This window comes from Homalodisca vitripennis, unplaced genomic scaffold (genome assembly GCF_021130785.1).
Source record: "Homalodisca vitripennis isolate AUS2020 unplaced genomic scaffold, UT_GWSS_2.1 ScUCBcl_2131;HRSCAF=6575, whole genome shotgun sequence".
Classification (NCBI taxonomy): Eukaryota; Metazoa; Arthropoda; class Insecta; order Hemiptera; family Cicadellidae; genus Homalodisca; species Homalodisca vitripennis.
This window is the reverse complement of record NW_025778295.1, coordinates 108528-133396: the sequence shown is the minus strand read 5'-3', so window position 1 is coordinate 133396 and position 24869 is coordinate 108528. Positions and strand designations below refer to the sequence as shown.

The 24869-nt window shown below is 34.7% G+C and overlaps 1 protein-coding gene across 1 annotated transcript in view; it reads left to right on the top strand.

Annotated features, from left to right (window-relative positions):
* Positions 1 to 24869, top strand: part of LOC124371869 (kynurenine/alpha-aminoadipate aminotransferase, mitochondrial-like) — a 62368-nt gene that overhangs the window by 11598 nt on the left and 25901 nt on the right. The window contains exons 2-4 of the mRNA XM_046830235.1: positions 10816 to 10985; positions 12021 to 12183; positions 16531 to 16720. Coding sequence (XP_046686191.1) covers positions 10816 to 10985; positions 12021 to 12183; positions 16531 to 16720 — 523 coding nt within the window. The remainder of the gene's footprint in view (positions 1 to 10815; positions 10986 to 12020; positions 12184 to 16530; positions 16721 to 24869) is intronic.

Below are 24869 nucleotides of genomic sequence, written 5' to 3'. Positions count from 1 at the left end.
TTTAAATCAGCCCATGATTACCTTAGTCTGTACAAGGTCAATGGCAGCAGTGTATTGTTCCCTGCCTGGCACTCCATACGTTCTCTGCCAGTTGTCCTTGATATCCTCCTTATCCATAGAAAGACCAAGATACTGTGGGCACAGTAATGCCAATACTCCCACTACACATTCAGCCACCAGAAGAATCAACAGAGAGAACAGATACTGTAACAAAAATTCCTAATGTAATACACCGGGTTAGGTATTGAAAAGAATGGCCTTCTTTATCAAGTTTTGTTGGAAATTCAGCAAAGTATGAGGCATCCTCAAACTTCTAAACCACTACTTAATCTGAAGTATATTTATGAATACTTCACTCCAATTGATTTCTGGAGACAGAGTGATCTAAAGATAATAAGATACATGAAAATTGAGCTAAACTACAGAAAAAAGTACTATTTGAATCCTTGATATCTTAAAAATTAACAATTAATCACTCAAATATACTTACAAAAGAAAGAATGCAATAATTATTAAGATGTGCAGACCAGCAGCCAAGCACGGAGAGCGCTGTAAGTATGAGTCCAAGTGACATGAGCAGCAGAGCTACGTAATAGAAGAGTGGCTGAGGCAGGGAAGTCAAGATAAGACGGGAGGTGAGTATACGCTCTGTGTCCTCCAGTAGCAATCCTCCACACATAACCAGGCCCAGTCCTCCACCCTGCATCAGAGAGAGACAGTGCTGTAAGTATGAGTCCATGTGACATGAGCAGCAGAGCTACGTAATAGAAGAGTGGCTGGGGCAAGGAAGTCAAGATAAGACAGGAGGTGAGTATTTTTTTTTCTGTTTTAGTAGTTTTTTCTGTTTATATAGTTTCAGCAAAAACTATATTTACTCTCTGCTCCTATACTAATTACTCACATGTTTTATATAAATATTTGATCGTAAATCTGTGTACACCTTATTTACTACTGGAGGTCAGGAATAAACATATCAACTGTTACCATTTCCTATTTTCCTAGAGTGTTGAAAAATAAAATGGATTGTTAATAGGATCAATTGTAAGATGTTTAATTGTAAAATGGATTGTTATTAGGTTGTTAATAATTCTTTAAATTTATGTACTCTGAGCCGTGAACTGATATCACATTTAAACACTCTTTCACAAGTAAACACAGTAATAGTGGCATAACCAAAATAACAATTTTTTGGGGGGGGGGAGGGAAGCGAAGGTCTTTTAGGTTACAACATTTTAAAGCAAAAAAGTGAACAAACAAACATTTTAAGAAACTCATATCATATGAAATAATTTATTGTCAGGACACTACAATAGTGTATAACAACGTCAACAAGTTATAACATGTGAAACAAGTTTAAGAAGCATACTATTACTAGTATTGTAAAATTTAATTACACTATATATAAACTTCTTAAGCAACATGTTTTTTTATGGAGGTTTCAAACCTAGGCCTAGATAATTTTTTTATATGTTCAGGTAAAGCATTGTACAATTTGATTCCCAGATACCTGAAGCTACTTTGCGTGTTTGTTATTCACACTTCATCAGCAACAGATCATTCCTATTTCTCGTAAAATAGTTATGGTTATCACAAAGGCTAACAAGGTCATTCAAGTTATCTTTAACATACATCAAAACACTTAATACATTAACAGATGGTAGGGTTAGAATATTAAACTTTGCAAACCAAGCTTTACAGTGATCTCTGTTAGGTACACCAGCAATAAATCTATCAGCCCTTTTTTGCAGAATAAAAAGTTTTGTTGCATAATGTGTATTGCCCCATAAGGTGATTCCATAAGTGATAAAGCTATAAACATAAGCATAGTATACAAGCAATAAATAATGAGTTGAAATTGTACCCTTTAATATATGATTACAACATCACTTCCGTGTTGTAAAGAAATGATTATTCAATTTAACCACATTTGTTTGATTTTGTTTTGTTTTCTCTCTTTATAAGCATATAACTATTGCTTTGCTTAGGGGAGCAGCTACTCCTTGCCTCTTGCTGGGTACACTCATGAACACTAACAAAACTGAAAATGGCATAAGTTCACCACAGCTAGAGAATGGGCATACTCATGTTATCAGCATTGTTTGACTGAAGTTACTTTCTGTACAGGGTTAGTTGAGTTACAATATTCTAGTTTATGAGAATTGATAAAGTTCAAGTTTAATGGAACTACACCAAAACCTCTTGTTTAATTTTTATGTATAAAAATGTGCTATTAAATTTATAGGCAAGTTTTAAAATCCACAAAACAAAACAAAAAGTAATTTATACATGGAAATTATTGTTTAATTAATTACCTGATATAGCACAGTCAGTTAGTCTTGTTAAATTTAAAAGTTCCATTATTACTTGGTTAAAATATAAAGCATTTTGTTCAATTATTGATGAGCACTTGTCTTGTGAGCATTTAAAATTTTATGCCACTGTTATTTGTTTACATTATTTGTTTGTATTATTTATTCACTGTTATTATATATAAATCGCAGTCAGAATTCTTAAACATTTTACTAAATATAACATTTTGTGTAAAAATCAATTTGGTTTTAAACCCAACTCATCAACAGCCTCAGCAGTTTTTGAACTAATTGACACAATTTTATATTCAATTGACAAAAAACATCATACTGCATCTCTTTTCTGCGACCTTTCAAAGGCTTTTGACTGTGTTGAACACAGTATATTGTTAAAGAAATTAGAATTTTATGGCTTAAGAGGCTCAGTTCACAGTTTATTATCTTCATATTTATTAAATAGGAAACAAAAGGTTACAATTAAAAATAGCTCTTCTATCAAGTTTTCTTCCCACTGGCAACTCAATGATCGTGGCGTTCCCCAGGGCTCGGTGCTGGGTCCATTACTATTTCTCATTTACGTGAACGATTTCCCACATAACCTAACTACTTCATCTGTAGTTCTGTTTGCTGACGACACCACTCTTACTATAAAAACAAAATCTCTTGATGATTTAGAGAATAAAATTAATCAAGCAACTGACGAAGCAGGACAGTGGTTCTCAGCAAATGGGTTACTGCTCAATGAAAATAAAAGCCAATTATTAATATTCTCAACACATCAATCGGCAAGCACATATACTAACTTTAACCTAACTAATATTAAAGTAACATCGTCATGTAAATTTCTGGGTTTAGTTGTGGATAATTCAATATCCTGGAAAGAACATACAGTCTTTATAGAAAAGAAGTTACATTCAGCCTGTTTCGCATTGAGAACTATCTCTCATGTGGCTAGTTTAGATACTGTGAAAGCAGTTTACTATGGTTATGTTTACTCGCATCTGAGGTATGGGTTGGTATTTTGGGGAAATTCTGTGTTATCAAAACAAATTTTCAAAACTCAGAAATATATCATTAGAATCATGTTCAAACTTAAAAAGAGACAATCCTGCAAACCATTTTTTTAAAAACCATAACATTCTCACTTTACCATCTCTATATATTCTAGAAATCCTATTACTATTTAAAACTAATAACAACTCTTTTCAAAAAAATCAAGTATTGCACCATCATAACATCAGAAATCAACCCTTACAATACCCCATACACAGATTAAAACTATTCGAGCAGGGTCCTTATTATTCAGCTCTTAAAATATATAATAAATTACCTCCAAATCTAAAGAAGGAGAATTCCATAAACGCATTTAAAACCTCCCTAAAATGCTACCTCATTAACCGGGCATACTATTCAGTTAATGAATACTTAAATGAATAAAAGTTGTTTACTAGTCCCTATTATTGAATTTTTTGACCAAGTTTACTAAGCTTTGCATATATGTAACTGTTTCTTGATTAGTTTAGGTTAGTTTATTAGTTTAGTTTATTTTTAACATTGACAATTCATATGTTTATCTTTAGCAATGCTGAAAATTATAAAACCTATGTGAAGCTTATAATAAATAAAATAAATAAATAGTTTTTAATTAGTGTTATGGTGAAGTATATTTCAATATTGTTGTTAAGTTTTCATTATTTATTGATTTTAGTTGTGTAATGTAATAATAGGCTATTGGACTGAGTTGTACCTTCTTTCTTATTTTTAAGATATGACACCATGTCAATAAATATCATATATACTTAATATATATATATATATATTGCTTTTTAATGAATTTTTATTTTATTACTACTACACCATTCTTCTTTTATAATTCATGAATCAACTGTTGTTTTATAATGAGTTTTAAATGGACAGATTTAGAAATACATATATTTTGACAGTTTACAATATTAGAAGAAAACTAGGACACAAGTGTAACAGACCAGAAAGAGCAGATTGGCGAGGACGAGAGAAACAATGTTGAAATCGATGGTGATACAGTGCATGGCTGATGATGACTGAACACCAGTGGACAGATAACAGGAAGTGGAGGAAGTAGGCTTCAGTGAGTGGAGCAACACCCCAGTCTGCACCTGTTGTTATCCACAGGCTAAATACATATCAATCATGGATCCCGTGGGAGCTTCTCTCTATCTATCTCTCTCTCTCTCCAGCATACAATGGAAACAATCTCTACAGTTCCTCTTGTGAACCAAACAGTGATAAAACGGTAAACAATATATGATGTTGTAAATTGAATAAAAATTATTACATGGTAGCAAACGATTTATTATAAGTTAATCAAATTAGTTATTATGATTAATTATCATTGAAACAAAAATAAAATTATGACCATTGATTTCAACATTACAATGAATATTTTTGTTTTTTCGTACAATTCCACATATTAACTTTATGAATTCTAATAGGAGTTTATTTTGTTAGACCGAAATCTTTAAAATTCCATAACAAATATTGTTTTTTTTTAACCTAGCCCTAAATTATCAATAAATATTAGTCTATCTGCAAAAGTGGGCTATTGTAAAATTTTAAATACCTGATACGAAATAATCAATACAAGTTGAAAGCGATTGAAGTTCAGAAATAAAAGTTTTATTTTTGTAAATACAGAAATGTCACTAAGCGAAATATGTAAAATAAAATTAATCACTTATGTAAGTTTCATATCACAACATACTATATTTTATATCAACATGAAATTACTCCAATATTATTGTTAACATCACCCAGCCCGTAAAAGTTTTGCATTATAATAAAAGTTTCCAAATAAAATTTATAAAGGAGTAATGAAAATAAATTCAAAGATATGTTACTTAGATGACTACTAGTACACACCAAAGTTAATTAATCTGAACTTAAATTAAAAAAACTTTTGCAGATATTGTGATGTTTATTTCACTTTTTTTATTTTGAATTTTAGATCAACTTTGTATTTTAATAACTAAATTAGTCACTATTGTTATTCCACTATTATCATTGTAAAAAATCTGTCAGTTAAATTTTAATAGTTTTAACTTTTTAAATACATTTCAAAACTTTGGTTAAAATAAATAAAATATTTATTTTTTTATTTCGACTAATGATTAAGAGCTCAGGACATTAGAATACAAACATTCACTAACATATAATTTTGAGGTCAAAAAAATTCATTTCTCTTTTAGCATCTGTCAAAAAAGCATTGTTGAATTTAGAACTATTAGTAATGTAAACTATATATAATGTGTTAAATAGTTATGTAAAAATTATGTTAATATGACCTGATGATGCCTATATAACAGTTTGAGATGAGATATGTTAAATTTTTTTACTGCTTAAAAAGTTATGGTTGCATGATATCAGCAAACAATAGAAAAAGTATTTAATTATTACTACAATACAGTATAATATTAAACATGCTATGTTGAAAAACTCTTATAAAAACAAAATAAAATACTCACCATTTAAATTTAATTAATCAAAATGAGAAATCATTAACAGAAGATTTAACAACTAACTATAAGCAAAGGACAAAAGATATAGCAGTTCTTCACATACCGTTCCGAAATTACAAAATATTTTCTATAAAATCTATATCAGAGATTTAACCAGGGCTGCTGAGCCATCGTAGCCTCTGGGGAAAAATACTGGCAAGAACCCCCATACATTGTAATCTACTCTTTTTATTTAACATTTCTTGTTCTACTGAAATAAGTGTACATACTAATTGGATATTAAAACTGTTTGTAAAGAACCGCAATTTCTTTGCAGAAGGCTATAGTTTTAATGTTAACCAATACTATTGGTGTAGCAGCTGAGAAAAATGAATTTAGCTTGAGCAGTCTGGCAGTTTGCTCGTTCAAGCAAATAGCACCGGCCGTGATAAATTGACATAATGTGTTTAAACTCAGTGTTAAAGTTTAAAGTTTTAAATTGTAATTATTACATTATGTGACTAAGATAATGACTTTAAACACTCCATAATGTGACCAATGCCGAACTTTGTGTGAACCATCCAGTCAAGAATAAAAGTTAAAATGGTAATTTGATATAGTAACAACTTTTTTCATATAATTCTAAAATTACATACTCAAAACAAAGTGCACTTGTATCTATCTCGTATAAAGACTTGGTGTTAATAGGATCAAAATTTTCAGAGTTATGCATTTTCATAGTTGCAGTTTGGTTGAAAAGTACAAAAACCTGTACCTATTTTCATTATTACCGATACAAAAACTTAAAAGTTACTGATTGTAAATAATTTTCTCTACAGGTCTATACTCACAAATAAATAAGCTAAATTTTAAAGTAACCATAATTTTAGCTTCACCAGTTATTATGTGGTTAACATTCTAACTCGTTTATCTATACTTTTTTATCTAAAAGCAGAACAAATCTTTACCTACAATCTTTAACATCGTGTTAAGGTTTGTGAAAGTGTGAAACATATAAAAATTCACATTACTAAACTACAAGAAAATTACTGTACAAATAGTGTGTCATAAAGTACATTATATATAATATATTAACATAACTGTGAAAAATGACAGGTATAATTTTTTTTACAAAACTAAAAAGTCAAAAACAACCTGGTACATTGTTGTTTACAACCTAGTAGATTGTTTTGCTTGCTTAATTCTTAAATTTCCATTGTCATAATTTTATTTTATTTAACTTTACAAAAAATTACTAGAAATAAGCATTGCGTTTCTTGCCAACTATAATTGTGTAGAAATTCACGATTACAGCACCTATTTGAATGTTTTTTTTATAAGAGACCAATTAGAACCCTGAAAAACCATTTATTTTCTAATTTTCAAATAAGACACACAAAAATTTAACTCACTAACTTGCACACTATATGAATACAGTTTACTTATAAGTAACTCATGAGATATTATGTCGAAGGCTTTAGGTCAATTATGGTTGCAAATGATGTTGTTTTATATTCAAAATTATGAATAATATTACCTTATGATCTTATTCTAGCTAAACTACAAAATTTAGGAATCCAACGAACAGCACTAAAATGGTTTGCAAGTTATCTAAAAGGACGAAGCCAAATGGTAGAACTAAAACACACAACAAGAGGATTTACAAATACTGTCAGATCTGAATTGGTACCGACTAACAGAGGAGTTCCCCAGGGCTCTGTCCTAGGGCCAATTCTGTTTGTGCTGTTTATCAATGATTTTCCAGAACATCTAGAGGAATACAGTAAGATGGTCATGTATGCGGACGACACTGTGCTGCTTACTGCAAACAGAAACGTAGATCAACTAGAAGTGAACACTTTTATTGCCTTCAATATGACACAAGACTACTGTATGAAAAATGACTTAGTTCTCAATGAAAGTAAGTCCAAGCAAATGTCATTTGGGAATAAAAAGTCTACAGTATCTGAAATGCCCAATCTGACAGCAGCTGACAAAATCAAACATCTAGGTGTCATACTTGATGAAAATTTATCCTGGAATAATCAAGTGGACAATCTTTGCCTAAAACTCGGGTCAGCTCTCTATGCCATAAAACGAATCAAGGCAACTAGTACCCCTGAGGCAACAAGGACTGCATACTATGCATTGTTTTGAAAGCCATTTACGCTATGGTATTACTGTCTGGGGTGGATCCACTATGGGCAATCTCAACCGCGTCCTGGGTATGCAGAAAAGGGCAATCAGAGTAATAGCAGGCTTAAATCCAAGACAAAGTTGTAGAGATGTTTTCAAGAACCTGAACATCCTGACGGTCACTTCCATCTACATCCTAGATACTGTCCTTTACTGTGTGACCAAAGAGCCCCCTAAACAAAGTGACGTGCATGAATACAACACCAGATATGCAGGAAACTATGTGCTGCCAGGTCACAGAACAGCCATGTATGAAAGGAAACCGTTGTATGCAGGAGTGAAGATGCTAAACAAGATACCAGACCACTTGAAAGCTGGAGGCCCTGTGCTGATGAAGAGGAAGCTACAGAGATGGCTGCTAGACAAGGCTTTCTACACCCTAAATGAATTCTTTACTTGGGGAGACCCCACATAACACTGAAGAAGCTTATCTATTATACTAATTTGACTTAAATTTGACGCTGTAACATTTCTTGAAGAAATTGTAATAAAGGATATTGTCTATTGTCTATTGTCTATTGTCTACCAACTAAAGTTTCTACAGCTTTTTTAGTATTCAATCCTGGTAAAAACCCAAACTGCTCTTTACATAAGAGACCATTCAGCATGAAAAAGGTTTGTAATTGGTTTTTAATACAGTATTCAAATATTTTGATAAAATAGGTATTAAAGACATGGGATGATAACTGGAAGGGTTTGTTTTATCAACCTTCTTATAAAGAGGAACCACTTTTGCTATTTTTAAACATTGACAAAATGTGCCTTCAATTAACATTCAATTAAATAGACAAGTTAGTAGTTCAGGTATGACACTGATAATCTGTTTGGTAATCTTATTCGAAAACCCATAGTAATCTTCACTACCAGATAGATTTAATTCAGAAACACACTTTAGGACATCTTCAACAACAATTATTTTGCTATATAACGTATTTCTTGGAGTACAACTATTTACATAATTATTTACTAAGTTAAGAGCTACACTTAAATCAGCAGGTACTTGTGTTTTATTCATATAAATCGATAAATTTATAAAATATTCATTCAAAACATTAGAATCAATAGGAGACTCATTAGATTGTGATCCTGTGTTTGTTTTAGCTTTGATAATATTCCATGCGGCTTTACATTTATTTTAGACATATTAATGTAATCCTCATTTGCCAATAGCTTTTCTCCCTTAATCAAGGTTTTATAGTTTTCTAACTTCCTTGTACACAGATTTAGCCAACAATTCTCTTTTTGTACCTTTATTTTATTTTTAGATTGTCATAACAAACTAAAATAAAGCTTCTAAAATTCTTAAGTTTTCTTTTGGAATTTTTAACTATAACTTCATTTAAATAACATGTTTCTTCATATAAACGAGTCAATAAATTAATAAAATGCCTCCTCAACTATATATAAAAAACTGAAGCCTAGTCCAGTCTAATTTAAGAAGTAGTTCTTTAAAAATTTCTATCACCACTCTTGTAAATGTTGTTAGTTTTTAGAGGACATTGTATATTTGTTAAATTAGATTTATATATAGGACTAAGATGCCAGCATAGTCAGACAGGTGAGGTTCTATTACTCTACATTTAAGATTTCCTGTACTTATATTAGTGATAATGTTGCCTAAACATGTCTCTCCTCTTGTTTTTTTCCACGTTCAAATCATACATATTGAATGTGCATAATAAATTAAGAAAGGACTCCTTTTCAAATGATTTTTTAATTATATTTATGTTAAAATCTCCAGACAAAAGAACAGTTTCTTTGTGTTTTTGATAAAAATTGTAAAAGTGTTTCTAGTAAACAGAAGACATTGTTAACATCGGAATCAGGTATACAATATACAGTAACAATAGGTATATCGTAATAGTTACAATTATGGAATTTTCTTTTTTTAGTAAAATTGCTGAAGCTTCAAAAACAATAGAAGAAAATAGTATTACAAACTAATTATCTGAAATTCTATCCCTACCCTGGCATATACACAGCTTACTCCTCTTATAAGGAGAGGGTTTCTGCAATAACTACTGACTAAATTAAAACCTAGTGGATGATATAAAAGTAATTCTTCTTCAACAAGCCAATTTTCATTACTTGTTATTATATCAATGGTTATATTAAGTTCGTTTATCCAAATATTTAACATATCTAGTTTATTTTAAATTGTTAATTCCAACCAGAGACTGAACATGATACTGGACTTCCTCAAATCTGATAAGATAAGAGAGGCCTGCCCTGCAGCAGCTGCAGGTAATAAATTGTAAAACAGGTTTGAGTTTGTAAGGAAAGTGGTTGTCTATCGAAGTCTATGTAAGTCAGAGTGTATCCTTACTTTTAACTCACACTGTATATCTATTAAAAAAACAATCCAGAGGCTTTTACTATAAGAAAAACAGAAAAAAAAATTAGTTGTGTGGGATCGGCAGAACTTTCTTTGATGAAAATACAAAGCCCTCGGAATATGTAGCCTTATTTTGAATGATGATCTGCTAGATCTTATTTGTAAAGAAGGTAATATGAATGGTAATGATACACAAGAAAGCGAGGCCCTATCTCCGTCTCAAACAGTCGATTCCAAATGGGAGCCTCTTTCTGTACTAAAACTCAGTAAGTTATAACTCTGCAGTACTCTGAACTATAGAACTCTGCAGTATTAAAAATAATACTTATCAAGGATTTAAAGGCAATCGAGATTTTAATTATCAAAATTCAATATTAATTTATAAAATGTTTTATTTTAATGAGAGTTTTATATATGGTCTAATATATATATATATATATATATATATATATATATATATATATATATAAATTGTTTTGATTTATTATATGTTATGTTTCAGAACGAATAAAAAATTGCTTCAAACACTTGTAAGTCTTTGGCAAAAATGTAACGATTCTTCAACCCGAATGGCGTCACATGACACTTCCCAACAGGGAAGGATTACTGACTACAACTATTTTTTCAACACTAAGGCCAGAAGAAGAATGCCTTCCATTCTAAGGGAGCTATGTAATTGCTTTATATAAGTAACTTTTAGTTTCTTGTTTATGAACAAAATATTATTTCTAGTGAGTGGTAAAATTATAGCAGAGTCAGGAGGAACAGCTCACTCTGTAGACTGTTAATAAGTATGTACTGTAAAAGGTGTTGATAAACTAGTTTAAAAAGAAATGATCATCGTCTACAACTATTCTTTCAAAACTAAGGCAAAAAGAAGAATGCTTTGCATTCTAAGAGAGAATTGCTTCATATGTACTAACTTTTATTTTCTTGTTTCTTTACACAATGTTCTAGTCAGTGGTAAGATCATAAATTACTTGTCAGCCATACTGAATTTGCAACAGCTTTTTAACATTCTATTGAAAAATATTGCATTCTGAGTTAAACTTTTTTGTTTGAAAATGGTAAAACATGTTTCTTTTATAACTGTTGAAAAAGACTTCCTGAAACTGTCAGTGCTTGTTCGATTTGCAACAATAAGTTTAGTATTGATGTTTTAGTCTGTTACAAACACATTTGGAGTTACGGCAGACTTTGTCAAAAAGTTTACTTTAGTGCTTCACTAAAAAATACTGTAGTTAGGTCAAATATCACTATTGCCATCTTAAATCTATCACCAGCAAGTGTAACATCTTTATTTCGTTTTGCCCTTAATGGCAACACTGTACGTATATAATAACTAACATAATAAGGTTACTGAACATAATGTATTCTATTAACATTAAAATGGTATGGATCCATACATTTTATGGAACGCTGTAGTCCATTAACACTTTGTTTTTGGACTGGATTCAAGATTCAAGATTCAAATGGCAGACCTCTATTCAGCCAGCTAAACAAAATGTAATAAACTTAAAATAAGTGTTGTACAAAGTATTTGTAAATTAGTCTATCAAACTTCACCAAACGATATTTCAGGACAAAATAAGTAAGACTGTGATATAAGTATAGTCTTATCTCACTTAGTTTTCTGTCTTTCTTTCTGCATGTGTTCTTTTTTAAATTATATCTTTGAATTGAGCTATATAACTATGTATATTTCAGTGAAGAAACCCCTTCCCCCTCAAGGTATTACATTTGGTGTTGGGGTGCCTAATGTTCAAACTTTTCCATTTCAAGAAATTTCTGTGAAGTTGAAGAATGGTTCAAGCTACAAAATTGATGGAAAAGATCTCGAGATAGCACTTCAGTATTTGCCAAGTCTTGGGTAAGGCTATTATTTCAACATTCACTACTAATATTGCTTTTAAAAAATTGGGAGGAATATATAAGTAAACATTTATTTAAGAGGGATATCCTCTCTTAATTAGGATAGAATGTAGTGTCTTTTGGTTTTAAGTTGCTTTGTTGTGCCCAAATTACAGATAATGAGTTGAATAACTAAGTATCCATACTAAAATATTACAATGAAATACAAAAATTTTCCATTGGCAGTTTTGATGTATTTCTATGGTAAGTCATAGTTATTTATTTGGAAATTAGTAGTCATAGCCATTTGCTATGAAAATTGTATATTTTCCCAATAATGAAGAATTATTGGTTATGTAAAAAAATGCAAAGACATAAAGATAACAATTTTTGGTGAAAATTTCAAAATAGAGTAATTTATTGTAAGTGGAAACAAATAAGTCTTCACAAAAATAAGACAACTATAAAAATAGTTAAAAACAGAGATGTGCAAGAGTGATCAAAAGTGAATGTTAGATTCATATGAGAGTTAGATATCTTCAAAAAACATGTACATTTTAGCAAAAACTAATACAGTGAGTAGGAATAACAAAAGTATCAAAGAAGGAAAAATATTTTTTTGGCAAGATACACATAAATTATGTGGCCAAATGTGCAAAAGAAATTTAGTCTTCAAAGTTTTCAATGTTTCTCAAAACCAGCAAGAGGCATGAACAAGTCAATGAACAGATAGACACAGTGTTTTGCCGTCTGTTTCAGACCATCTTAAACTTTGCTTTTGCTTTTCCATCAATTAACAGGTTAGCACTGATTTGGAGGTTGTTAAACAATGATTGAAAGGCCATGGCCTTCAATTCAATCCTAGCAAATACTCTGTTTTGAAAGTTAGCAAATCGGCTTATCTTCTAGGGAAGTAACAGCCATAGATAAAGATAATTCTGTGTTACTTGCTAGTGAACAAAGAAGTTTAAAATACAAACATAGTTCTTAAACAACTAAGCAAAGAATACTCAAAGAGGTCACTTGTAGAGGCAAGCAATGCTGAGCGACATTTACACACCCGCCATAAGTGTACCTGAATTGGTTGGGCAAGATGATTAAATGGCTTGCTGAGATGATCTGCAGGGTGGTGAGATGTGGTAGTGGTGCTCAAGCAATCTACCAAATCAATGCATATCATCTGATAATTCACTGACTCTGCATGGTTCATCGGCTCCTGACAGTTCGCCGGCCATTGTTAGTTCACCAGCCCGAGTAATCCATTACCACTTAGCAGAAAGCAGGGAAGAATTAAAAGGAAAATGTTGATGTCAGTAAACAATTCTTTTCTTTAGAGAACGCACAATCTCCCACACTGAACTAAAGGAACACACAATGTCAGCCCCTAGATTTGTATCAAATCAATATACTGTCCATCAGAAATATAGAAATGCCTTAGAACTATTTTAAAGTCTTAGTTGTAGTGCTATAACAGTAAACGAGCATTGGCTTAATATTTATAATATATTCCTGTGGGTTACTGACACTTTAGCTGGGATTTTTTTTATATAAGCCCACTACTTATCGGGAGAAGTTGTATTATTTATGAAAAGAATAGTATAGAGAATCAGAAATTTAATATAAAATAATTTTTTTCAAACATCAGGATGTGGTTATTATTAATATTTATCGAACTCCAGACTTATTTTTCAATTCTTTTTCAGTATTTGAAAGTCTTCTTGATCAACTCAATAAAAATTAATATTATAGTATGACAATGTTTGGAGATTTTAATATGGATATCAGTAAACAAACAAAATGAAAGTTATTCTTCTCTTAATCTACTGAGATCATTTAACCTGTACTGCTTAAATAAAGAATGAACCAGACAAAACATCTTATGTGATGTAGTAGATTCCAACTTATCTGACCATTGTGATGTGTTGCCTTTGATTATTTTATTGAGGTAATAACCTATTTTTCTTATATTCTACATTCTATTAAAAACTTCAAATTTACCTCACGGGTAGAAGATCATCACAGTTACTCCTTAAGAAAAAAAATTACTTATGTATACCTACACGTAGCTTTGCATCCTTTAAAAAGAAACTTACATTTATAAGAATAAAATATTTTAATAGACTTCCAAAGAATTAAAAAATACTATTACTAATACTGTTAAATATTATAAAAAAGTTTAAAAGAAAATTTGTTATCCAAGCCTCTTTGTTTGACAAATGAGATTTTTTATTAAAACTCCATTAGTTCATGATTGGTGACTAAAAATAAAAATTTCAACACTGGAGCTCAGTTATTTTGTATGTATTATATAATTTAAGTTTTTATGATGTAATTTGTGCCTTGTTATTGCAATTATGCTATTCACAAATTAATGCAAATTATGATGCTCTTCACTGTATCTATGTGTACAACCTGATGAATAAAGAGTGTTTTAATCTGAATACTATGATAATTTATGTGAAAAAATTAAAATAAAATCTACAGAAAGAAAAGAACATATAAAATGGTTTACACAGGATCTTAAAAATATAAGAGATTTTGTAATTATTTTATATGATTATATTAAGCATAAGTAATATATATGCTTAATATAATATGATTTTGAAATTAATCAAGTAAATGAAACAAACTTTCTAGGTTTGAAACTGGACCATAGCCTCAGCTGGGATGCACATGTCCAGAAGGTTATGTCAAAAATATCATCTGGTGTTTATGCATTGAGCAAATTAAGACACCTATGTGATCATAATACACTGAAAATCATATATTTTTCTTACATTCATTCAATTATCAGTTTTGGAATCTCCTTATATGGTGCAACTAGCCAAAAAAATCTTGATTATATTCTAAAAAATTCAAAAAAGTCTATTAGAATTATTCAGAACCTGAAACCAAAAACCTCAGTTAAAGAACACTTTTCAAAATTAAACATTCTTACAGTTTATGGCCTTTATGTTTACGAAGTAATTGTACCTTTAAAACAAAGATATCATGATCAAATATTTAATAGTGATTTTCACATGTATAAACACCAGACAAAGTAAAGATTTTTGCCATTCCCACTCATCATTCGGCATTTTTTTTTGCAAGAAACCTCAGTATGCAGGAATTAAATTTTTTAACAAAATTCCAGAACATATTAAGGCTGAACCATCATTCAATAAGTTTAAAAAAATACTTAAGGATTACCTAACAATCAAAGTATTATACTCTTTTAAGGAATTATAAATGCAATAAAGTAAAATTAGCTTAATTTTAAGAAATGTTGAATACTTAAGTTAATGACACTATTCAATGTATTGACTGTAATACCTATGAATAAAGAATTATCTGAATCTGAATCTGAATCTAAAGAGGAGTAAGATAACATTAAATATAGAGATTTGTATGTGAAAGTAAAGCATAATTATACATACAATGTTAGCCAGGGTAAGAAAATAGAAGTTGAAAATAATATAATTGTATTAATAAATTAGGATTATGTGTAGTAATATAAAGTTTTATACTTTAGTAACAGTATTCAATGTATTCTATGAGTATTTGTGAGTGGTGTGAATGAGTCATTGTTTAGTTAGACAGACAAGAGGCCAAGCTGAACCGATTAAAACATAGGAGCATTTTAACAAGGAAATCCCATGTAAAGGTGGACTCCACAATTTAAGTAAACCCAGTGTGTAAAACCGATCACAGCGCCTATTAAAGATTGATGTGACCGAACTAACCTACGTGTAGGTCAGCGATTCCGACCTGTGGCTTCCAGAACATAATTTTGTGAAACTAATATTTAAATGATGCTTTCTATGGAAACTATAACGTGACTGTGGCAGAAAGTCTGGAAATGCGGCAAATCGGAAGTCACAAGTAAAGTGGAGACTAAAGGTTGAAAAAAATTAATGTTTTAAATATCGAAATGAAAGCAACGCACAAACTCATGGTTAGTAACAGAATAAATATAAATCAAACATGGGGTGGAGAATAAAAGAACGCAAAAGTAAAGGTACTATTTAGGAAATGAATAATTAGGAAGAAGTTAGCTGCTACAAAATAATGGTGTTGATCGTATTTAATTAATCCAACCCCTCATGTAGTCCTGGCTATCGTGACTTATTACACTTACTATTCCTATAGCTGCTGCCTCAAACGATGATTTCTGTAAGCGTCTGAGATGAGAGACCCATGTTTACCAAGAACTCTAAACCAAATTTTGCCCTAGTATTAGTGCTTATTGTGTCATGTTATTAAAAAATATATGTCATTAACATAGAAGTAGCTCAAATACAAAGACTAAAACAATTTATTAAATAAATGTAATATAAATTTAATATTCAAATATTTACCGAGCGATCTCATAGTGGTATTTTTGCAGCTACCCTCCTCTCTTGAAGCAACTCCAGGACTTGCAGGACAAGATCCATGGACCGCAGGACTGGACCAAGCAAAGCCTGATGGTCACCTCAGGCTCTTCTGAGGCAATGGCTGCAGTCTTCGACATGATACTGACGCATGGCGACCCCATCATCATCGCTATCCCACTCTACAGTGGTGTGGCTGAAATGGTAAATGGACAAGATTGGTCATGTTCATGTATGTAACTCACAAAATATTCTAGATGGTTTTGCTGTATTATATTACGAGTAAAAGCTTTGTTTAACTTAACATTTGTCATCAATATTATCGTCTATATTCATCATTAATATATCATGCAATAGATGTTGTCAAAATTTATAATAAATAATACATTGAATTATGTATTATGTCATAATTATTTACAATGTAAAATTAGAGATCATCTTAATAAAACCATAAGCAATACCCTTACCAACAATAACAATTTATAATGACTTAAGCCTTAGACAGAAAAAACAGCCAAACAACAAAGATGCAACAACTTATAATAAACATTAAGACGGCAAGCAATCTGACCATAATATAACATTAAAATAAAAAATAAGACAATTTGACAATAAATACAAGACAATAAAATTTGTGTATACTGTAAAAAGGATTAAAAACCAACCACATATAAATTTTACACTTAAAGCTCTTAAAGTTGAGTTCTTTTATTCTCACAGGCAATCAATGTAAATATCAAGTTGTACCATGTAAATTTTTCAAAGAGGGTGAGGTTTTCTGTGGAATTTAACATAAAAGTTGGTAACCAGTCGCCATTTTAGACTTTGTTGTAAAACTTTTCAATTATAGGTCTTCATAAGTGAAAAGAATGAATTTTGGTTATAGAACCGTGAAAATAATATTTTAGAGGCTCGACTAAGAAGGACCACTTCACACTAGGCAGTGAAGACGCCGAACACACTGATTTTAACAAGAGTTCACTAGGTTACACATAATGAGTTTTATGAACAGTGCATATTCAAATAAAGTGTATAAAATAAACAGTTACCTTTATTTTCATGAGAGGTACCTAACCGTAGTCTGCTGTTGTTGAGGGCCAGGTTGTGATCAGTAAGTGTTGGAAATAGGCTGCTGTCTTGTAGGCAGGCGTGAGACGGAAGATGTCCTTCACGGATTCACTCACGCACAATACGACCGCAAACGAATAGTTCATAACACTGTGGCCAGTCCTGTAGAGCACGGTAGACGCGGGTGTCCGGGAGCAGAGACGTTCTGGTAGAGATTGCCAATCCAGAGCACTGACTTTAATGTTAATGTAAATGTACAACAAATAGAATAAACTAATATTTAAATGAGAGAGTAACCACATGGGGGAGAGAGTAAGTATGGTAAGCAGTGGCTAGAGAGTACATAAGTGCCCAGGCGGGATCGAGAGTATAAAGAGAGCAAGCGTGCCTACGCTTGCAAGGTGGGCAATTGATAAGTCAACCGTTGTGATTGGTTTGGTCAGTGTACAGTAAACAGCTGATTCGGGAAACAATGGTTCATTGGTCTGTCACTGTACGTTAGTGAATATTTTAATCCAGTAAGGAATGGTATTGTAGGCACTAGGCCGCAGAAAGAGATATAGGATTAATGTAAGTATATACAGTTTAGTAAACAAATTTCAAATATAGAGTATAAATTGCCCAAAAAATATATACATAATTATTATTCAATAAAAGTAGCCTTTTCATATTAGGCAATAAAAAACAAGTTATTTAATGCAATAATACTTAACATACCGGCCGCCTTGAATCACCTTGGGATTCAATGAGAGAAAGAGCAAACATAGGCTCAAATTACAAAGGTTATAGGCGGTGGTAGAGAGACAGTTAATTAATTGTAGAGGTGAGGTAAGAGAAACACCTTCACTGCTGGACGAGTGAGAGTTCCACTTGAGGTCTTGAGATGTACCACTCGAACTGTACCATCTTGTCCTGGAGTGACATCAGTGACCCGTGCAAGGGGCCATGAGAGAGCGGGAGTATCCTGATGCACCAGGACGAGGTCTCCAGGGTTGGAGGTTGCGGGAAGGAGTGCTCCACTTGAGGCGCTGCTGAAGAGTCTGGAGATATTTGACATGGACATGGTCAATTAGGAGGTCCACGACAGGGTGCTTCTTGGGCAGGATGCACGGGTGAGACATGTTCGGCGGGAGGTCAGCGTGGCGCAGTCTGCCGCCGACGCGGAGAAGTCCATCCGGACCCTGGAATGGGGCGAGGCGTTGAAGTCTGGTAGAACACGTCTTTCGGTCCCGCAGTAGAGCTAGATCTTCAGTGAAAGCTTCCTCTTGCACGGTCTTGAAAAATTCGCAGCTGGGTGGAGTCCCGTTCTGTCTTGGAGAGAGGTCCGAAGTGGCGGTTTGGTGAACGACAGTTGTGGATAAAACGCAAGACGTAGGCCATCACGTGCAACAATTTCCTCCAGGAAGAGTACTGGATGAGGAGGTCCCACGTAGGCGGTGCTGTGGCCAAGGCAATGGCAGGAGTGGAATGCTTCAGCTCCCCTAGCTCCTCCAGAGAGACCGAGTCCAGGCTGGAATCAGGATCTGGCCAGGCCGAGGAGGGGAGACGCAACCAGTCGGGTCCATGGCCACCAAAGGGGATGATCCACCAATTGAGAGGGAAGGATCCCACGGGAGGCGCAGTCAGCAGGATTGGAAGCACTGGGTATGTAGCGCCAGCACTCCACAGCAACAAGCTCTTGAGTTTGCGCCACACGATTAGCCACATAGGTTTTGAGGCGATAAGAAGGTGTTTTGATCCACGCGAGGGTCACAGTAGAGTCGCAACCAGCAGACAATAGAACCAAACTTGTGGGTGGGAGCTAATTGAGTAACACAATATTTCACAAGTTGGGCCAGGAGATGAGCTGCGCATAGCTCCAGTCGGGGCAGCGTCACTCTTTTGAGAGGAGCGACGCGAGTTTTAGCCATAACTTGGCTTACGTGCACCGTGTCATTGGAGGTAGAGCGGATGTAGACTACAGCAGCATAGCCTAGTTCTGAGGCGTCAGAGAAACCGTGCAAGTCCCAGTGAGTAGCAGCAGAGTAGGGGATAGCACGAGGAATTGTAATAGTAGCAACGTGCTTAAGTTCAAATAAAAATGCGTGCCATTTTTTGTATATTTCTGGAGGGAGCGGATCATCCCAATCTATGCCAGAAATCCATAGGAGTTGCATGATATTTTTTGCGAGCATTATGCAAGGCGCCAAAAAACCACAGGGGTCATAGACTTGAGAAATGAGACTTAACACTTTACGCTTAGTGGGGTTTTTCACAAGAAAAATTAAAATTAAACGTAAAACGTGTCAGTCAGAGGGGTCCATTTAAGGCCCAAAATAGAGAAATGAGGCTCCTGAGAGGGTTGCAGAAAAACTGGGATTTCCCGATGATCTTCAGGAAGGTGTTGCAGAGGTCTCGGAGAGTTCGAGACCCATTTCCGGAGCTCAAAGCCACCGAGCCGAAGGAGTTTGATGAGTTGATCTTGAAGTTCAGCGGCGAGTTCTTCAGTCTCAGCTCCGCAGATCAGGTCGTCGACGTAGCTCTGGTGCTTGAGAATCTCAAGCAGCATGGGTGGTAGCGGTGACCTTCGTCTTCTGCCAATTGATGTAGCGTTTTGATGGCCAAGTAGGGTGAACAGTTCAGGCCGTAGGTAACCGTCGTGAGCTTGAACGTGGACATCAAGTCGGTAGGGTTGATCACGCCATAATATCAGTTGAAAATGTTGATCGTCAGGATGCACCTTGATTTGGCGGTACATCTGTCTGATGTCGCAAGAGAACACTACGTTCTGAAGGCGGAAGCGCAGAAGAATGTCACAAATATTATTTTTCAGCTTAGGTCCGGTCAACAGAGTGTCGTTGAGAGAGAGTCCGGAACTGGTTTTGGCACTGGCGTCAAAAACGACCGCGTAGTTTGGTGGTGCTACTTTGTGCCTTAAAAACACCGTGGTGTGTGGCAGATAGTAGTGGGGAGTGCTTAAGTCAGGAGTAGGGCGCAGCCCTGCATATGGCCTAGAGAGAGATATTCATGTATAAAATCAGAATATAAATTTATAATACTCCACATTAGTGGGAGCGTGGAGCTTGCGCTCGAGTGAATAGAGTCTACTTTCAGCATGAACTTTGGAAACTTCCCAGATGAGTACTGGTGTCCTTGAAAGGGAGGCGGACCATATATCGACCCTCACGGTCCCTGGAGTGCGTGGTAGAAAAATATTCATCGCATTGAGTTTCCTCTGCAGACCTTTTACTGGGAGCAGGCAGTTCCTCTTGTGTCCAGAAACGCTGCAGAGAGGCGTGGAGGTCCACCTCAGCAGTCGAGAGAAGAGAGACAGCCATAGTAGAGACAGACTGCGTCAGTGGTGTGCAGGGAGCCGTCCCCATCAGCACGAAACCAAAACAGGTGCCCAGGGCGTGAGGTAAATTGAGACCAAGAGAGTAGGTCTCGTGAGTAAGAATATGTGGAAATAGCGCTCCACCAATAAGCACGTCAATGCCACCAGGGAGGTGGAAGGTTGGATCAGCCAGTGTAATGTTTTTAACCTTATTCATGACCTCCTGAGATATTTGCACTCGTGGGAGGTCTACAGTGATTTGTGGCAATATGTGGAACGACGTGCGGGGCGGCAACTGGGTGGCCAGCAAGAGTTTCCACGCCCAGAGTTTAAAAATCCGCGTGTGTGAGCAGAGGTTTGAGAAAGGCCGGCGACATTAATAGTGGCTGGACGACGCTGTGTACCCAACAGTTGGGAGGCTTTCTCGCTAATAAAAATTTAGCATGCTTCCTGAATCAATTAACGCACGAAAGACATAAGCTTGTCCGTTAGAGGCGGTGAGCTTGACAAGAGAAGTACCCAGAAGAACCGTGGTACTAGGGGCGAGGTCTCGATGCAGTGTGCCATGAGCATGTAGTGTGGTGTGTTCGGCCGGGGCTAGGAGGTGAGAGCGCTGTGGTCGCAGGCGGAGGGCGGACAGCAGGTGTAGGTGTTGCAGGCCGGCCGCCGTCACGGCCGTTTCTCCACAACGGGACGAACGCGGTCCGACGTACTAACACTGGACCGTGTTGGCCGATCAGTGAAGTGTAGCAAGGTATGATGACGACCACGACATGTTCGACACGTGAATTTAGACTGACATTCACTTAATCTGTGCGTCCCCAAACAAGAAGAACAGCGGTTATGCTGTTTAATAATCCCGTGCCGTTCTTGAGGTGTCTTTTGGCCGAAGCTGGGACAGCCATAAATTTTATGACCGCTCTGATGGCAATAAAAACATGATGGGCCTTGTTTATAGGCCGAGGAGGGGTAGAGAGGAAGCCGCTAACAAGCTCACGTTTTTAAGAGACGATTTGGGTTTATCAAATTTGGGTTTTGACCCAAAAATAAGAACTTGAAGCGTTCTTGGGGTCCACTATATTGTCATGTAGACTACTGTCCTCAATGTGGCTGCATTCCAGGTTGAGAAACTCAATTATTTGTTCAACCGAGGGGCAAAGTATGAAGCTCTTCCTTTTTTCGAAACTGTTCTAGGCGCGGTGACCATCCGATTATCAATCTTGCGTAATAACAAGGCTGAGAGAAGTGGGTTGTTACTAGTGATGTCATTGTTTAGTGCTTTAAGTGATTGCGTATGTTCGTGAAAAAGATTAAGGAAAGCACGGATATTCTTCACAGATGTGCTGGAGATGACAGGAAGGTCTAATATTTGAAATTCAAATGTAGTGTGAGTAGACGCCTAGTATTATGGTAGCGATCCTTCAGCAGCTGATAAGCGATTGCATAATTTTGCTCAGTTATATTTAGCGACTTTATCAGAGAGAGTGGTTCGCCTGAAAGCAACGCTCAAGAGATATTGAAATTTCATTACATCGCTTAAGTGCGCATTGTTGTGTACGGCTTGTTCATAAACCGTTGATGAACGTACAGAAGTCCAAGGCAGCTCCGTCAAAAGTTTTTAATTCCAATTTCGGTAGCCGGACGTTGACTTGAGGGGAGGCAGGCGGAAATAGTTTCGCTTTTATTAGCTTTAGCTTGTCTCTTGGTCTCAATCATAAGCACGTTAGCAGAAACGTAATCAACTAACTCGTCCACGCTCGCTAATGCGGAATAGTTAGGTGTATAGTCGGCATCTACTTTTAATTCCAACTCGTGGCACAAGTCTAATATTGCTGAAAATTCCTGTCTAAGTCTCTGAATAGATTTAGCTCTGACAAGCAACTGCTGAAGTATATTTGGATCGGAAGTCTTCTTAGTTAAATCATAGATACTTTGTATCTGAGAAAAGAAGGTGTTCTCGCTTTGCATTGGCCACTTTAAGAGACATCGCCATGTTGAAAGTGTTTGTAGAAAATTAATCAATTTCAGTAATACTTCAAAGGTGAAAAGTAAAACAAAATATTGTCCTCTTGAACTGAGACAGTGATAAAAAATAGAAACTAAATTATTTTCCTCTGAAGTATTTTCCCCAAGAAATAAGAAGTATCTAAACAATATAATACAATGAAAAACAATTTAAAAAATATTGTTTAGTTTTTTGAGGTAAAAACTCAATAATAATGCAATAAGTAGAGTAGGCTCGTATAGGCCTATAGTTATAGTTTTGTTTTGAGAAAATAAAATACACTGTTATTATGGCAAAACGTAAACAAGACAAGTTGTTATTAAATAATAAACAACAATTAAGGTTATTGTTGAGCTAAATTCAGCTATAATGTAGCAGAGGCTCTGGAAACATTATGCGCACGTACTACATGTAAACTGTCAGTGGTAAAGTATGGTAGTGTTGTGACAGTAACCATAAACCATGCATACATATGCGTGAGCAATGTTCAAATAGAAATTATAATAAACAATTGTGAGCAGTAAGTAGCTTTTTTTTCTTTTTAAGCTGAGACTAGAATATAGTGTTGACAAAATAAACACATTTAATTTTTGCAATAAGGGTGCAAGTCCTGCTCAAGGTAAAGTGTCAATAACCAAGATTGTTTTATATTTAACCTGCTTAGAATAATGCGTATTACAAGTAGGGCTGATAACGAACTAGTATTGAGAAGCGGTAACCATTAAAACACAGTAATCAGTTCACCTGTGCTGTAACAGTCTGAAGCTTGTTTGTCAACAAAACAATGCAGTCGACAGAGCACCACAGCTGATATGATCAGACGTCACAGCTGATATGATCACAGCTGATATGACTGGAGAGGGGATTGGAAAATCGATATGCACGGACTTTGCAATCGTGAAAGAACCTGAAACCACACTTTGAAATATGCACTGTATATAGCTTATAAGAGTTGAGATTGCACTGATATTCACCAATGGACTAAAGTTCTTATTATCCGGCTCGCTAAGGACCATGAAAAGAATGAATTTTGGTTATAGAACCGTGAAATAATTATTTTAGAGGCTCGACTAAGAAGGACCACTTCACACTAGGCAGTGTGAAGACGCCGAACACACTGATTTTAACAAGAGTTCACTAGGTTACACATAATGAGTTTATGAACAGTGCATATTCAAATAAAGTGTATAAAATAAACAGTTACCTTTATTTTCATGAGAGGTACCTAACCGTAGTCTGCTGTTGTTGAGGGCCAGGTTGTGATCAGTAAGTGTTGGAAATAGGCTGCTGTCTTGTAGGCAGGCGTGAAGACGGAAGATGTCCTTCACGGATTCACTCACGCACAATACGACCGCAAACGAATAGTTCATAACACTGTGGCCAGTTCCTGTAGAGCACGGTAGACGCGGGTGTCCGGGAGCAGAGACGTTCTGGTAGAGATTGCCAATCCAGAGCACTGACTTTAATGTTAATGTAAATGTACAACAAATAGAATAAACTAATATTTAAATGAGAGGAGTAAACACATGGGGGAGAGAGAGTAAGTATGGTAAGCAGTGGCTAGAGAGTACATAAGTGCCCCAGGCGGGATCGAGAGTATAAAGAGCAAGCGTGCCTACGCTTGCAAGGTGGGCAATTGATAAGTCAACCGTTGTGATTGGTTGGTCAGTGTACAGTAAACAGCTGATTCGGGAAACAATGGTTCATTGGTCTGTCACTGTACGTGAATATTTTAATCCAGTAAGGAATGGTATTGTAGGCACTAGGCCGCAGAAAGAGATATAGGATTAATGTAGTATATACAGTTTAGTAAACAAATTCAAATATAGAGTATAAATTGCCCAAAAAATATATACATAATTATTATTCAATAAAAGTAGCCTTTTCATATTAGGCAATAAAAAACAAGTTATTTAATGCAATAATACTTAACAATAAGAATAGTGTATGTTCAAAATTTCAACTTC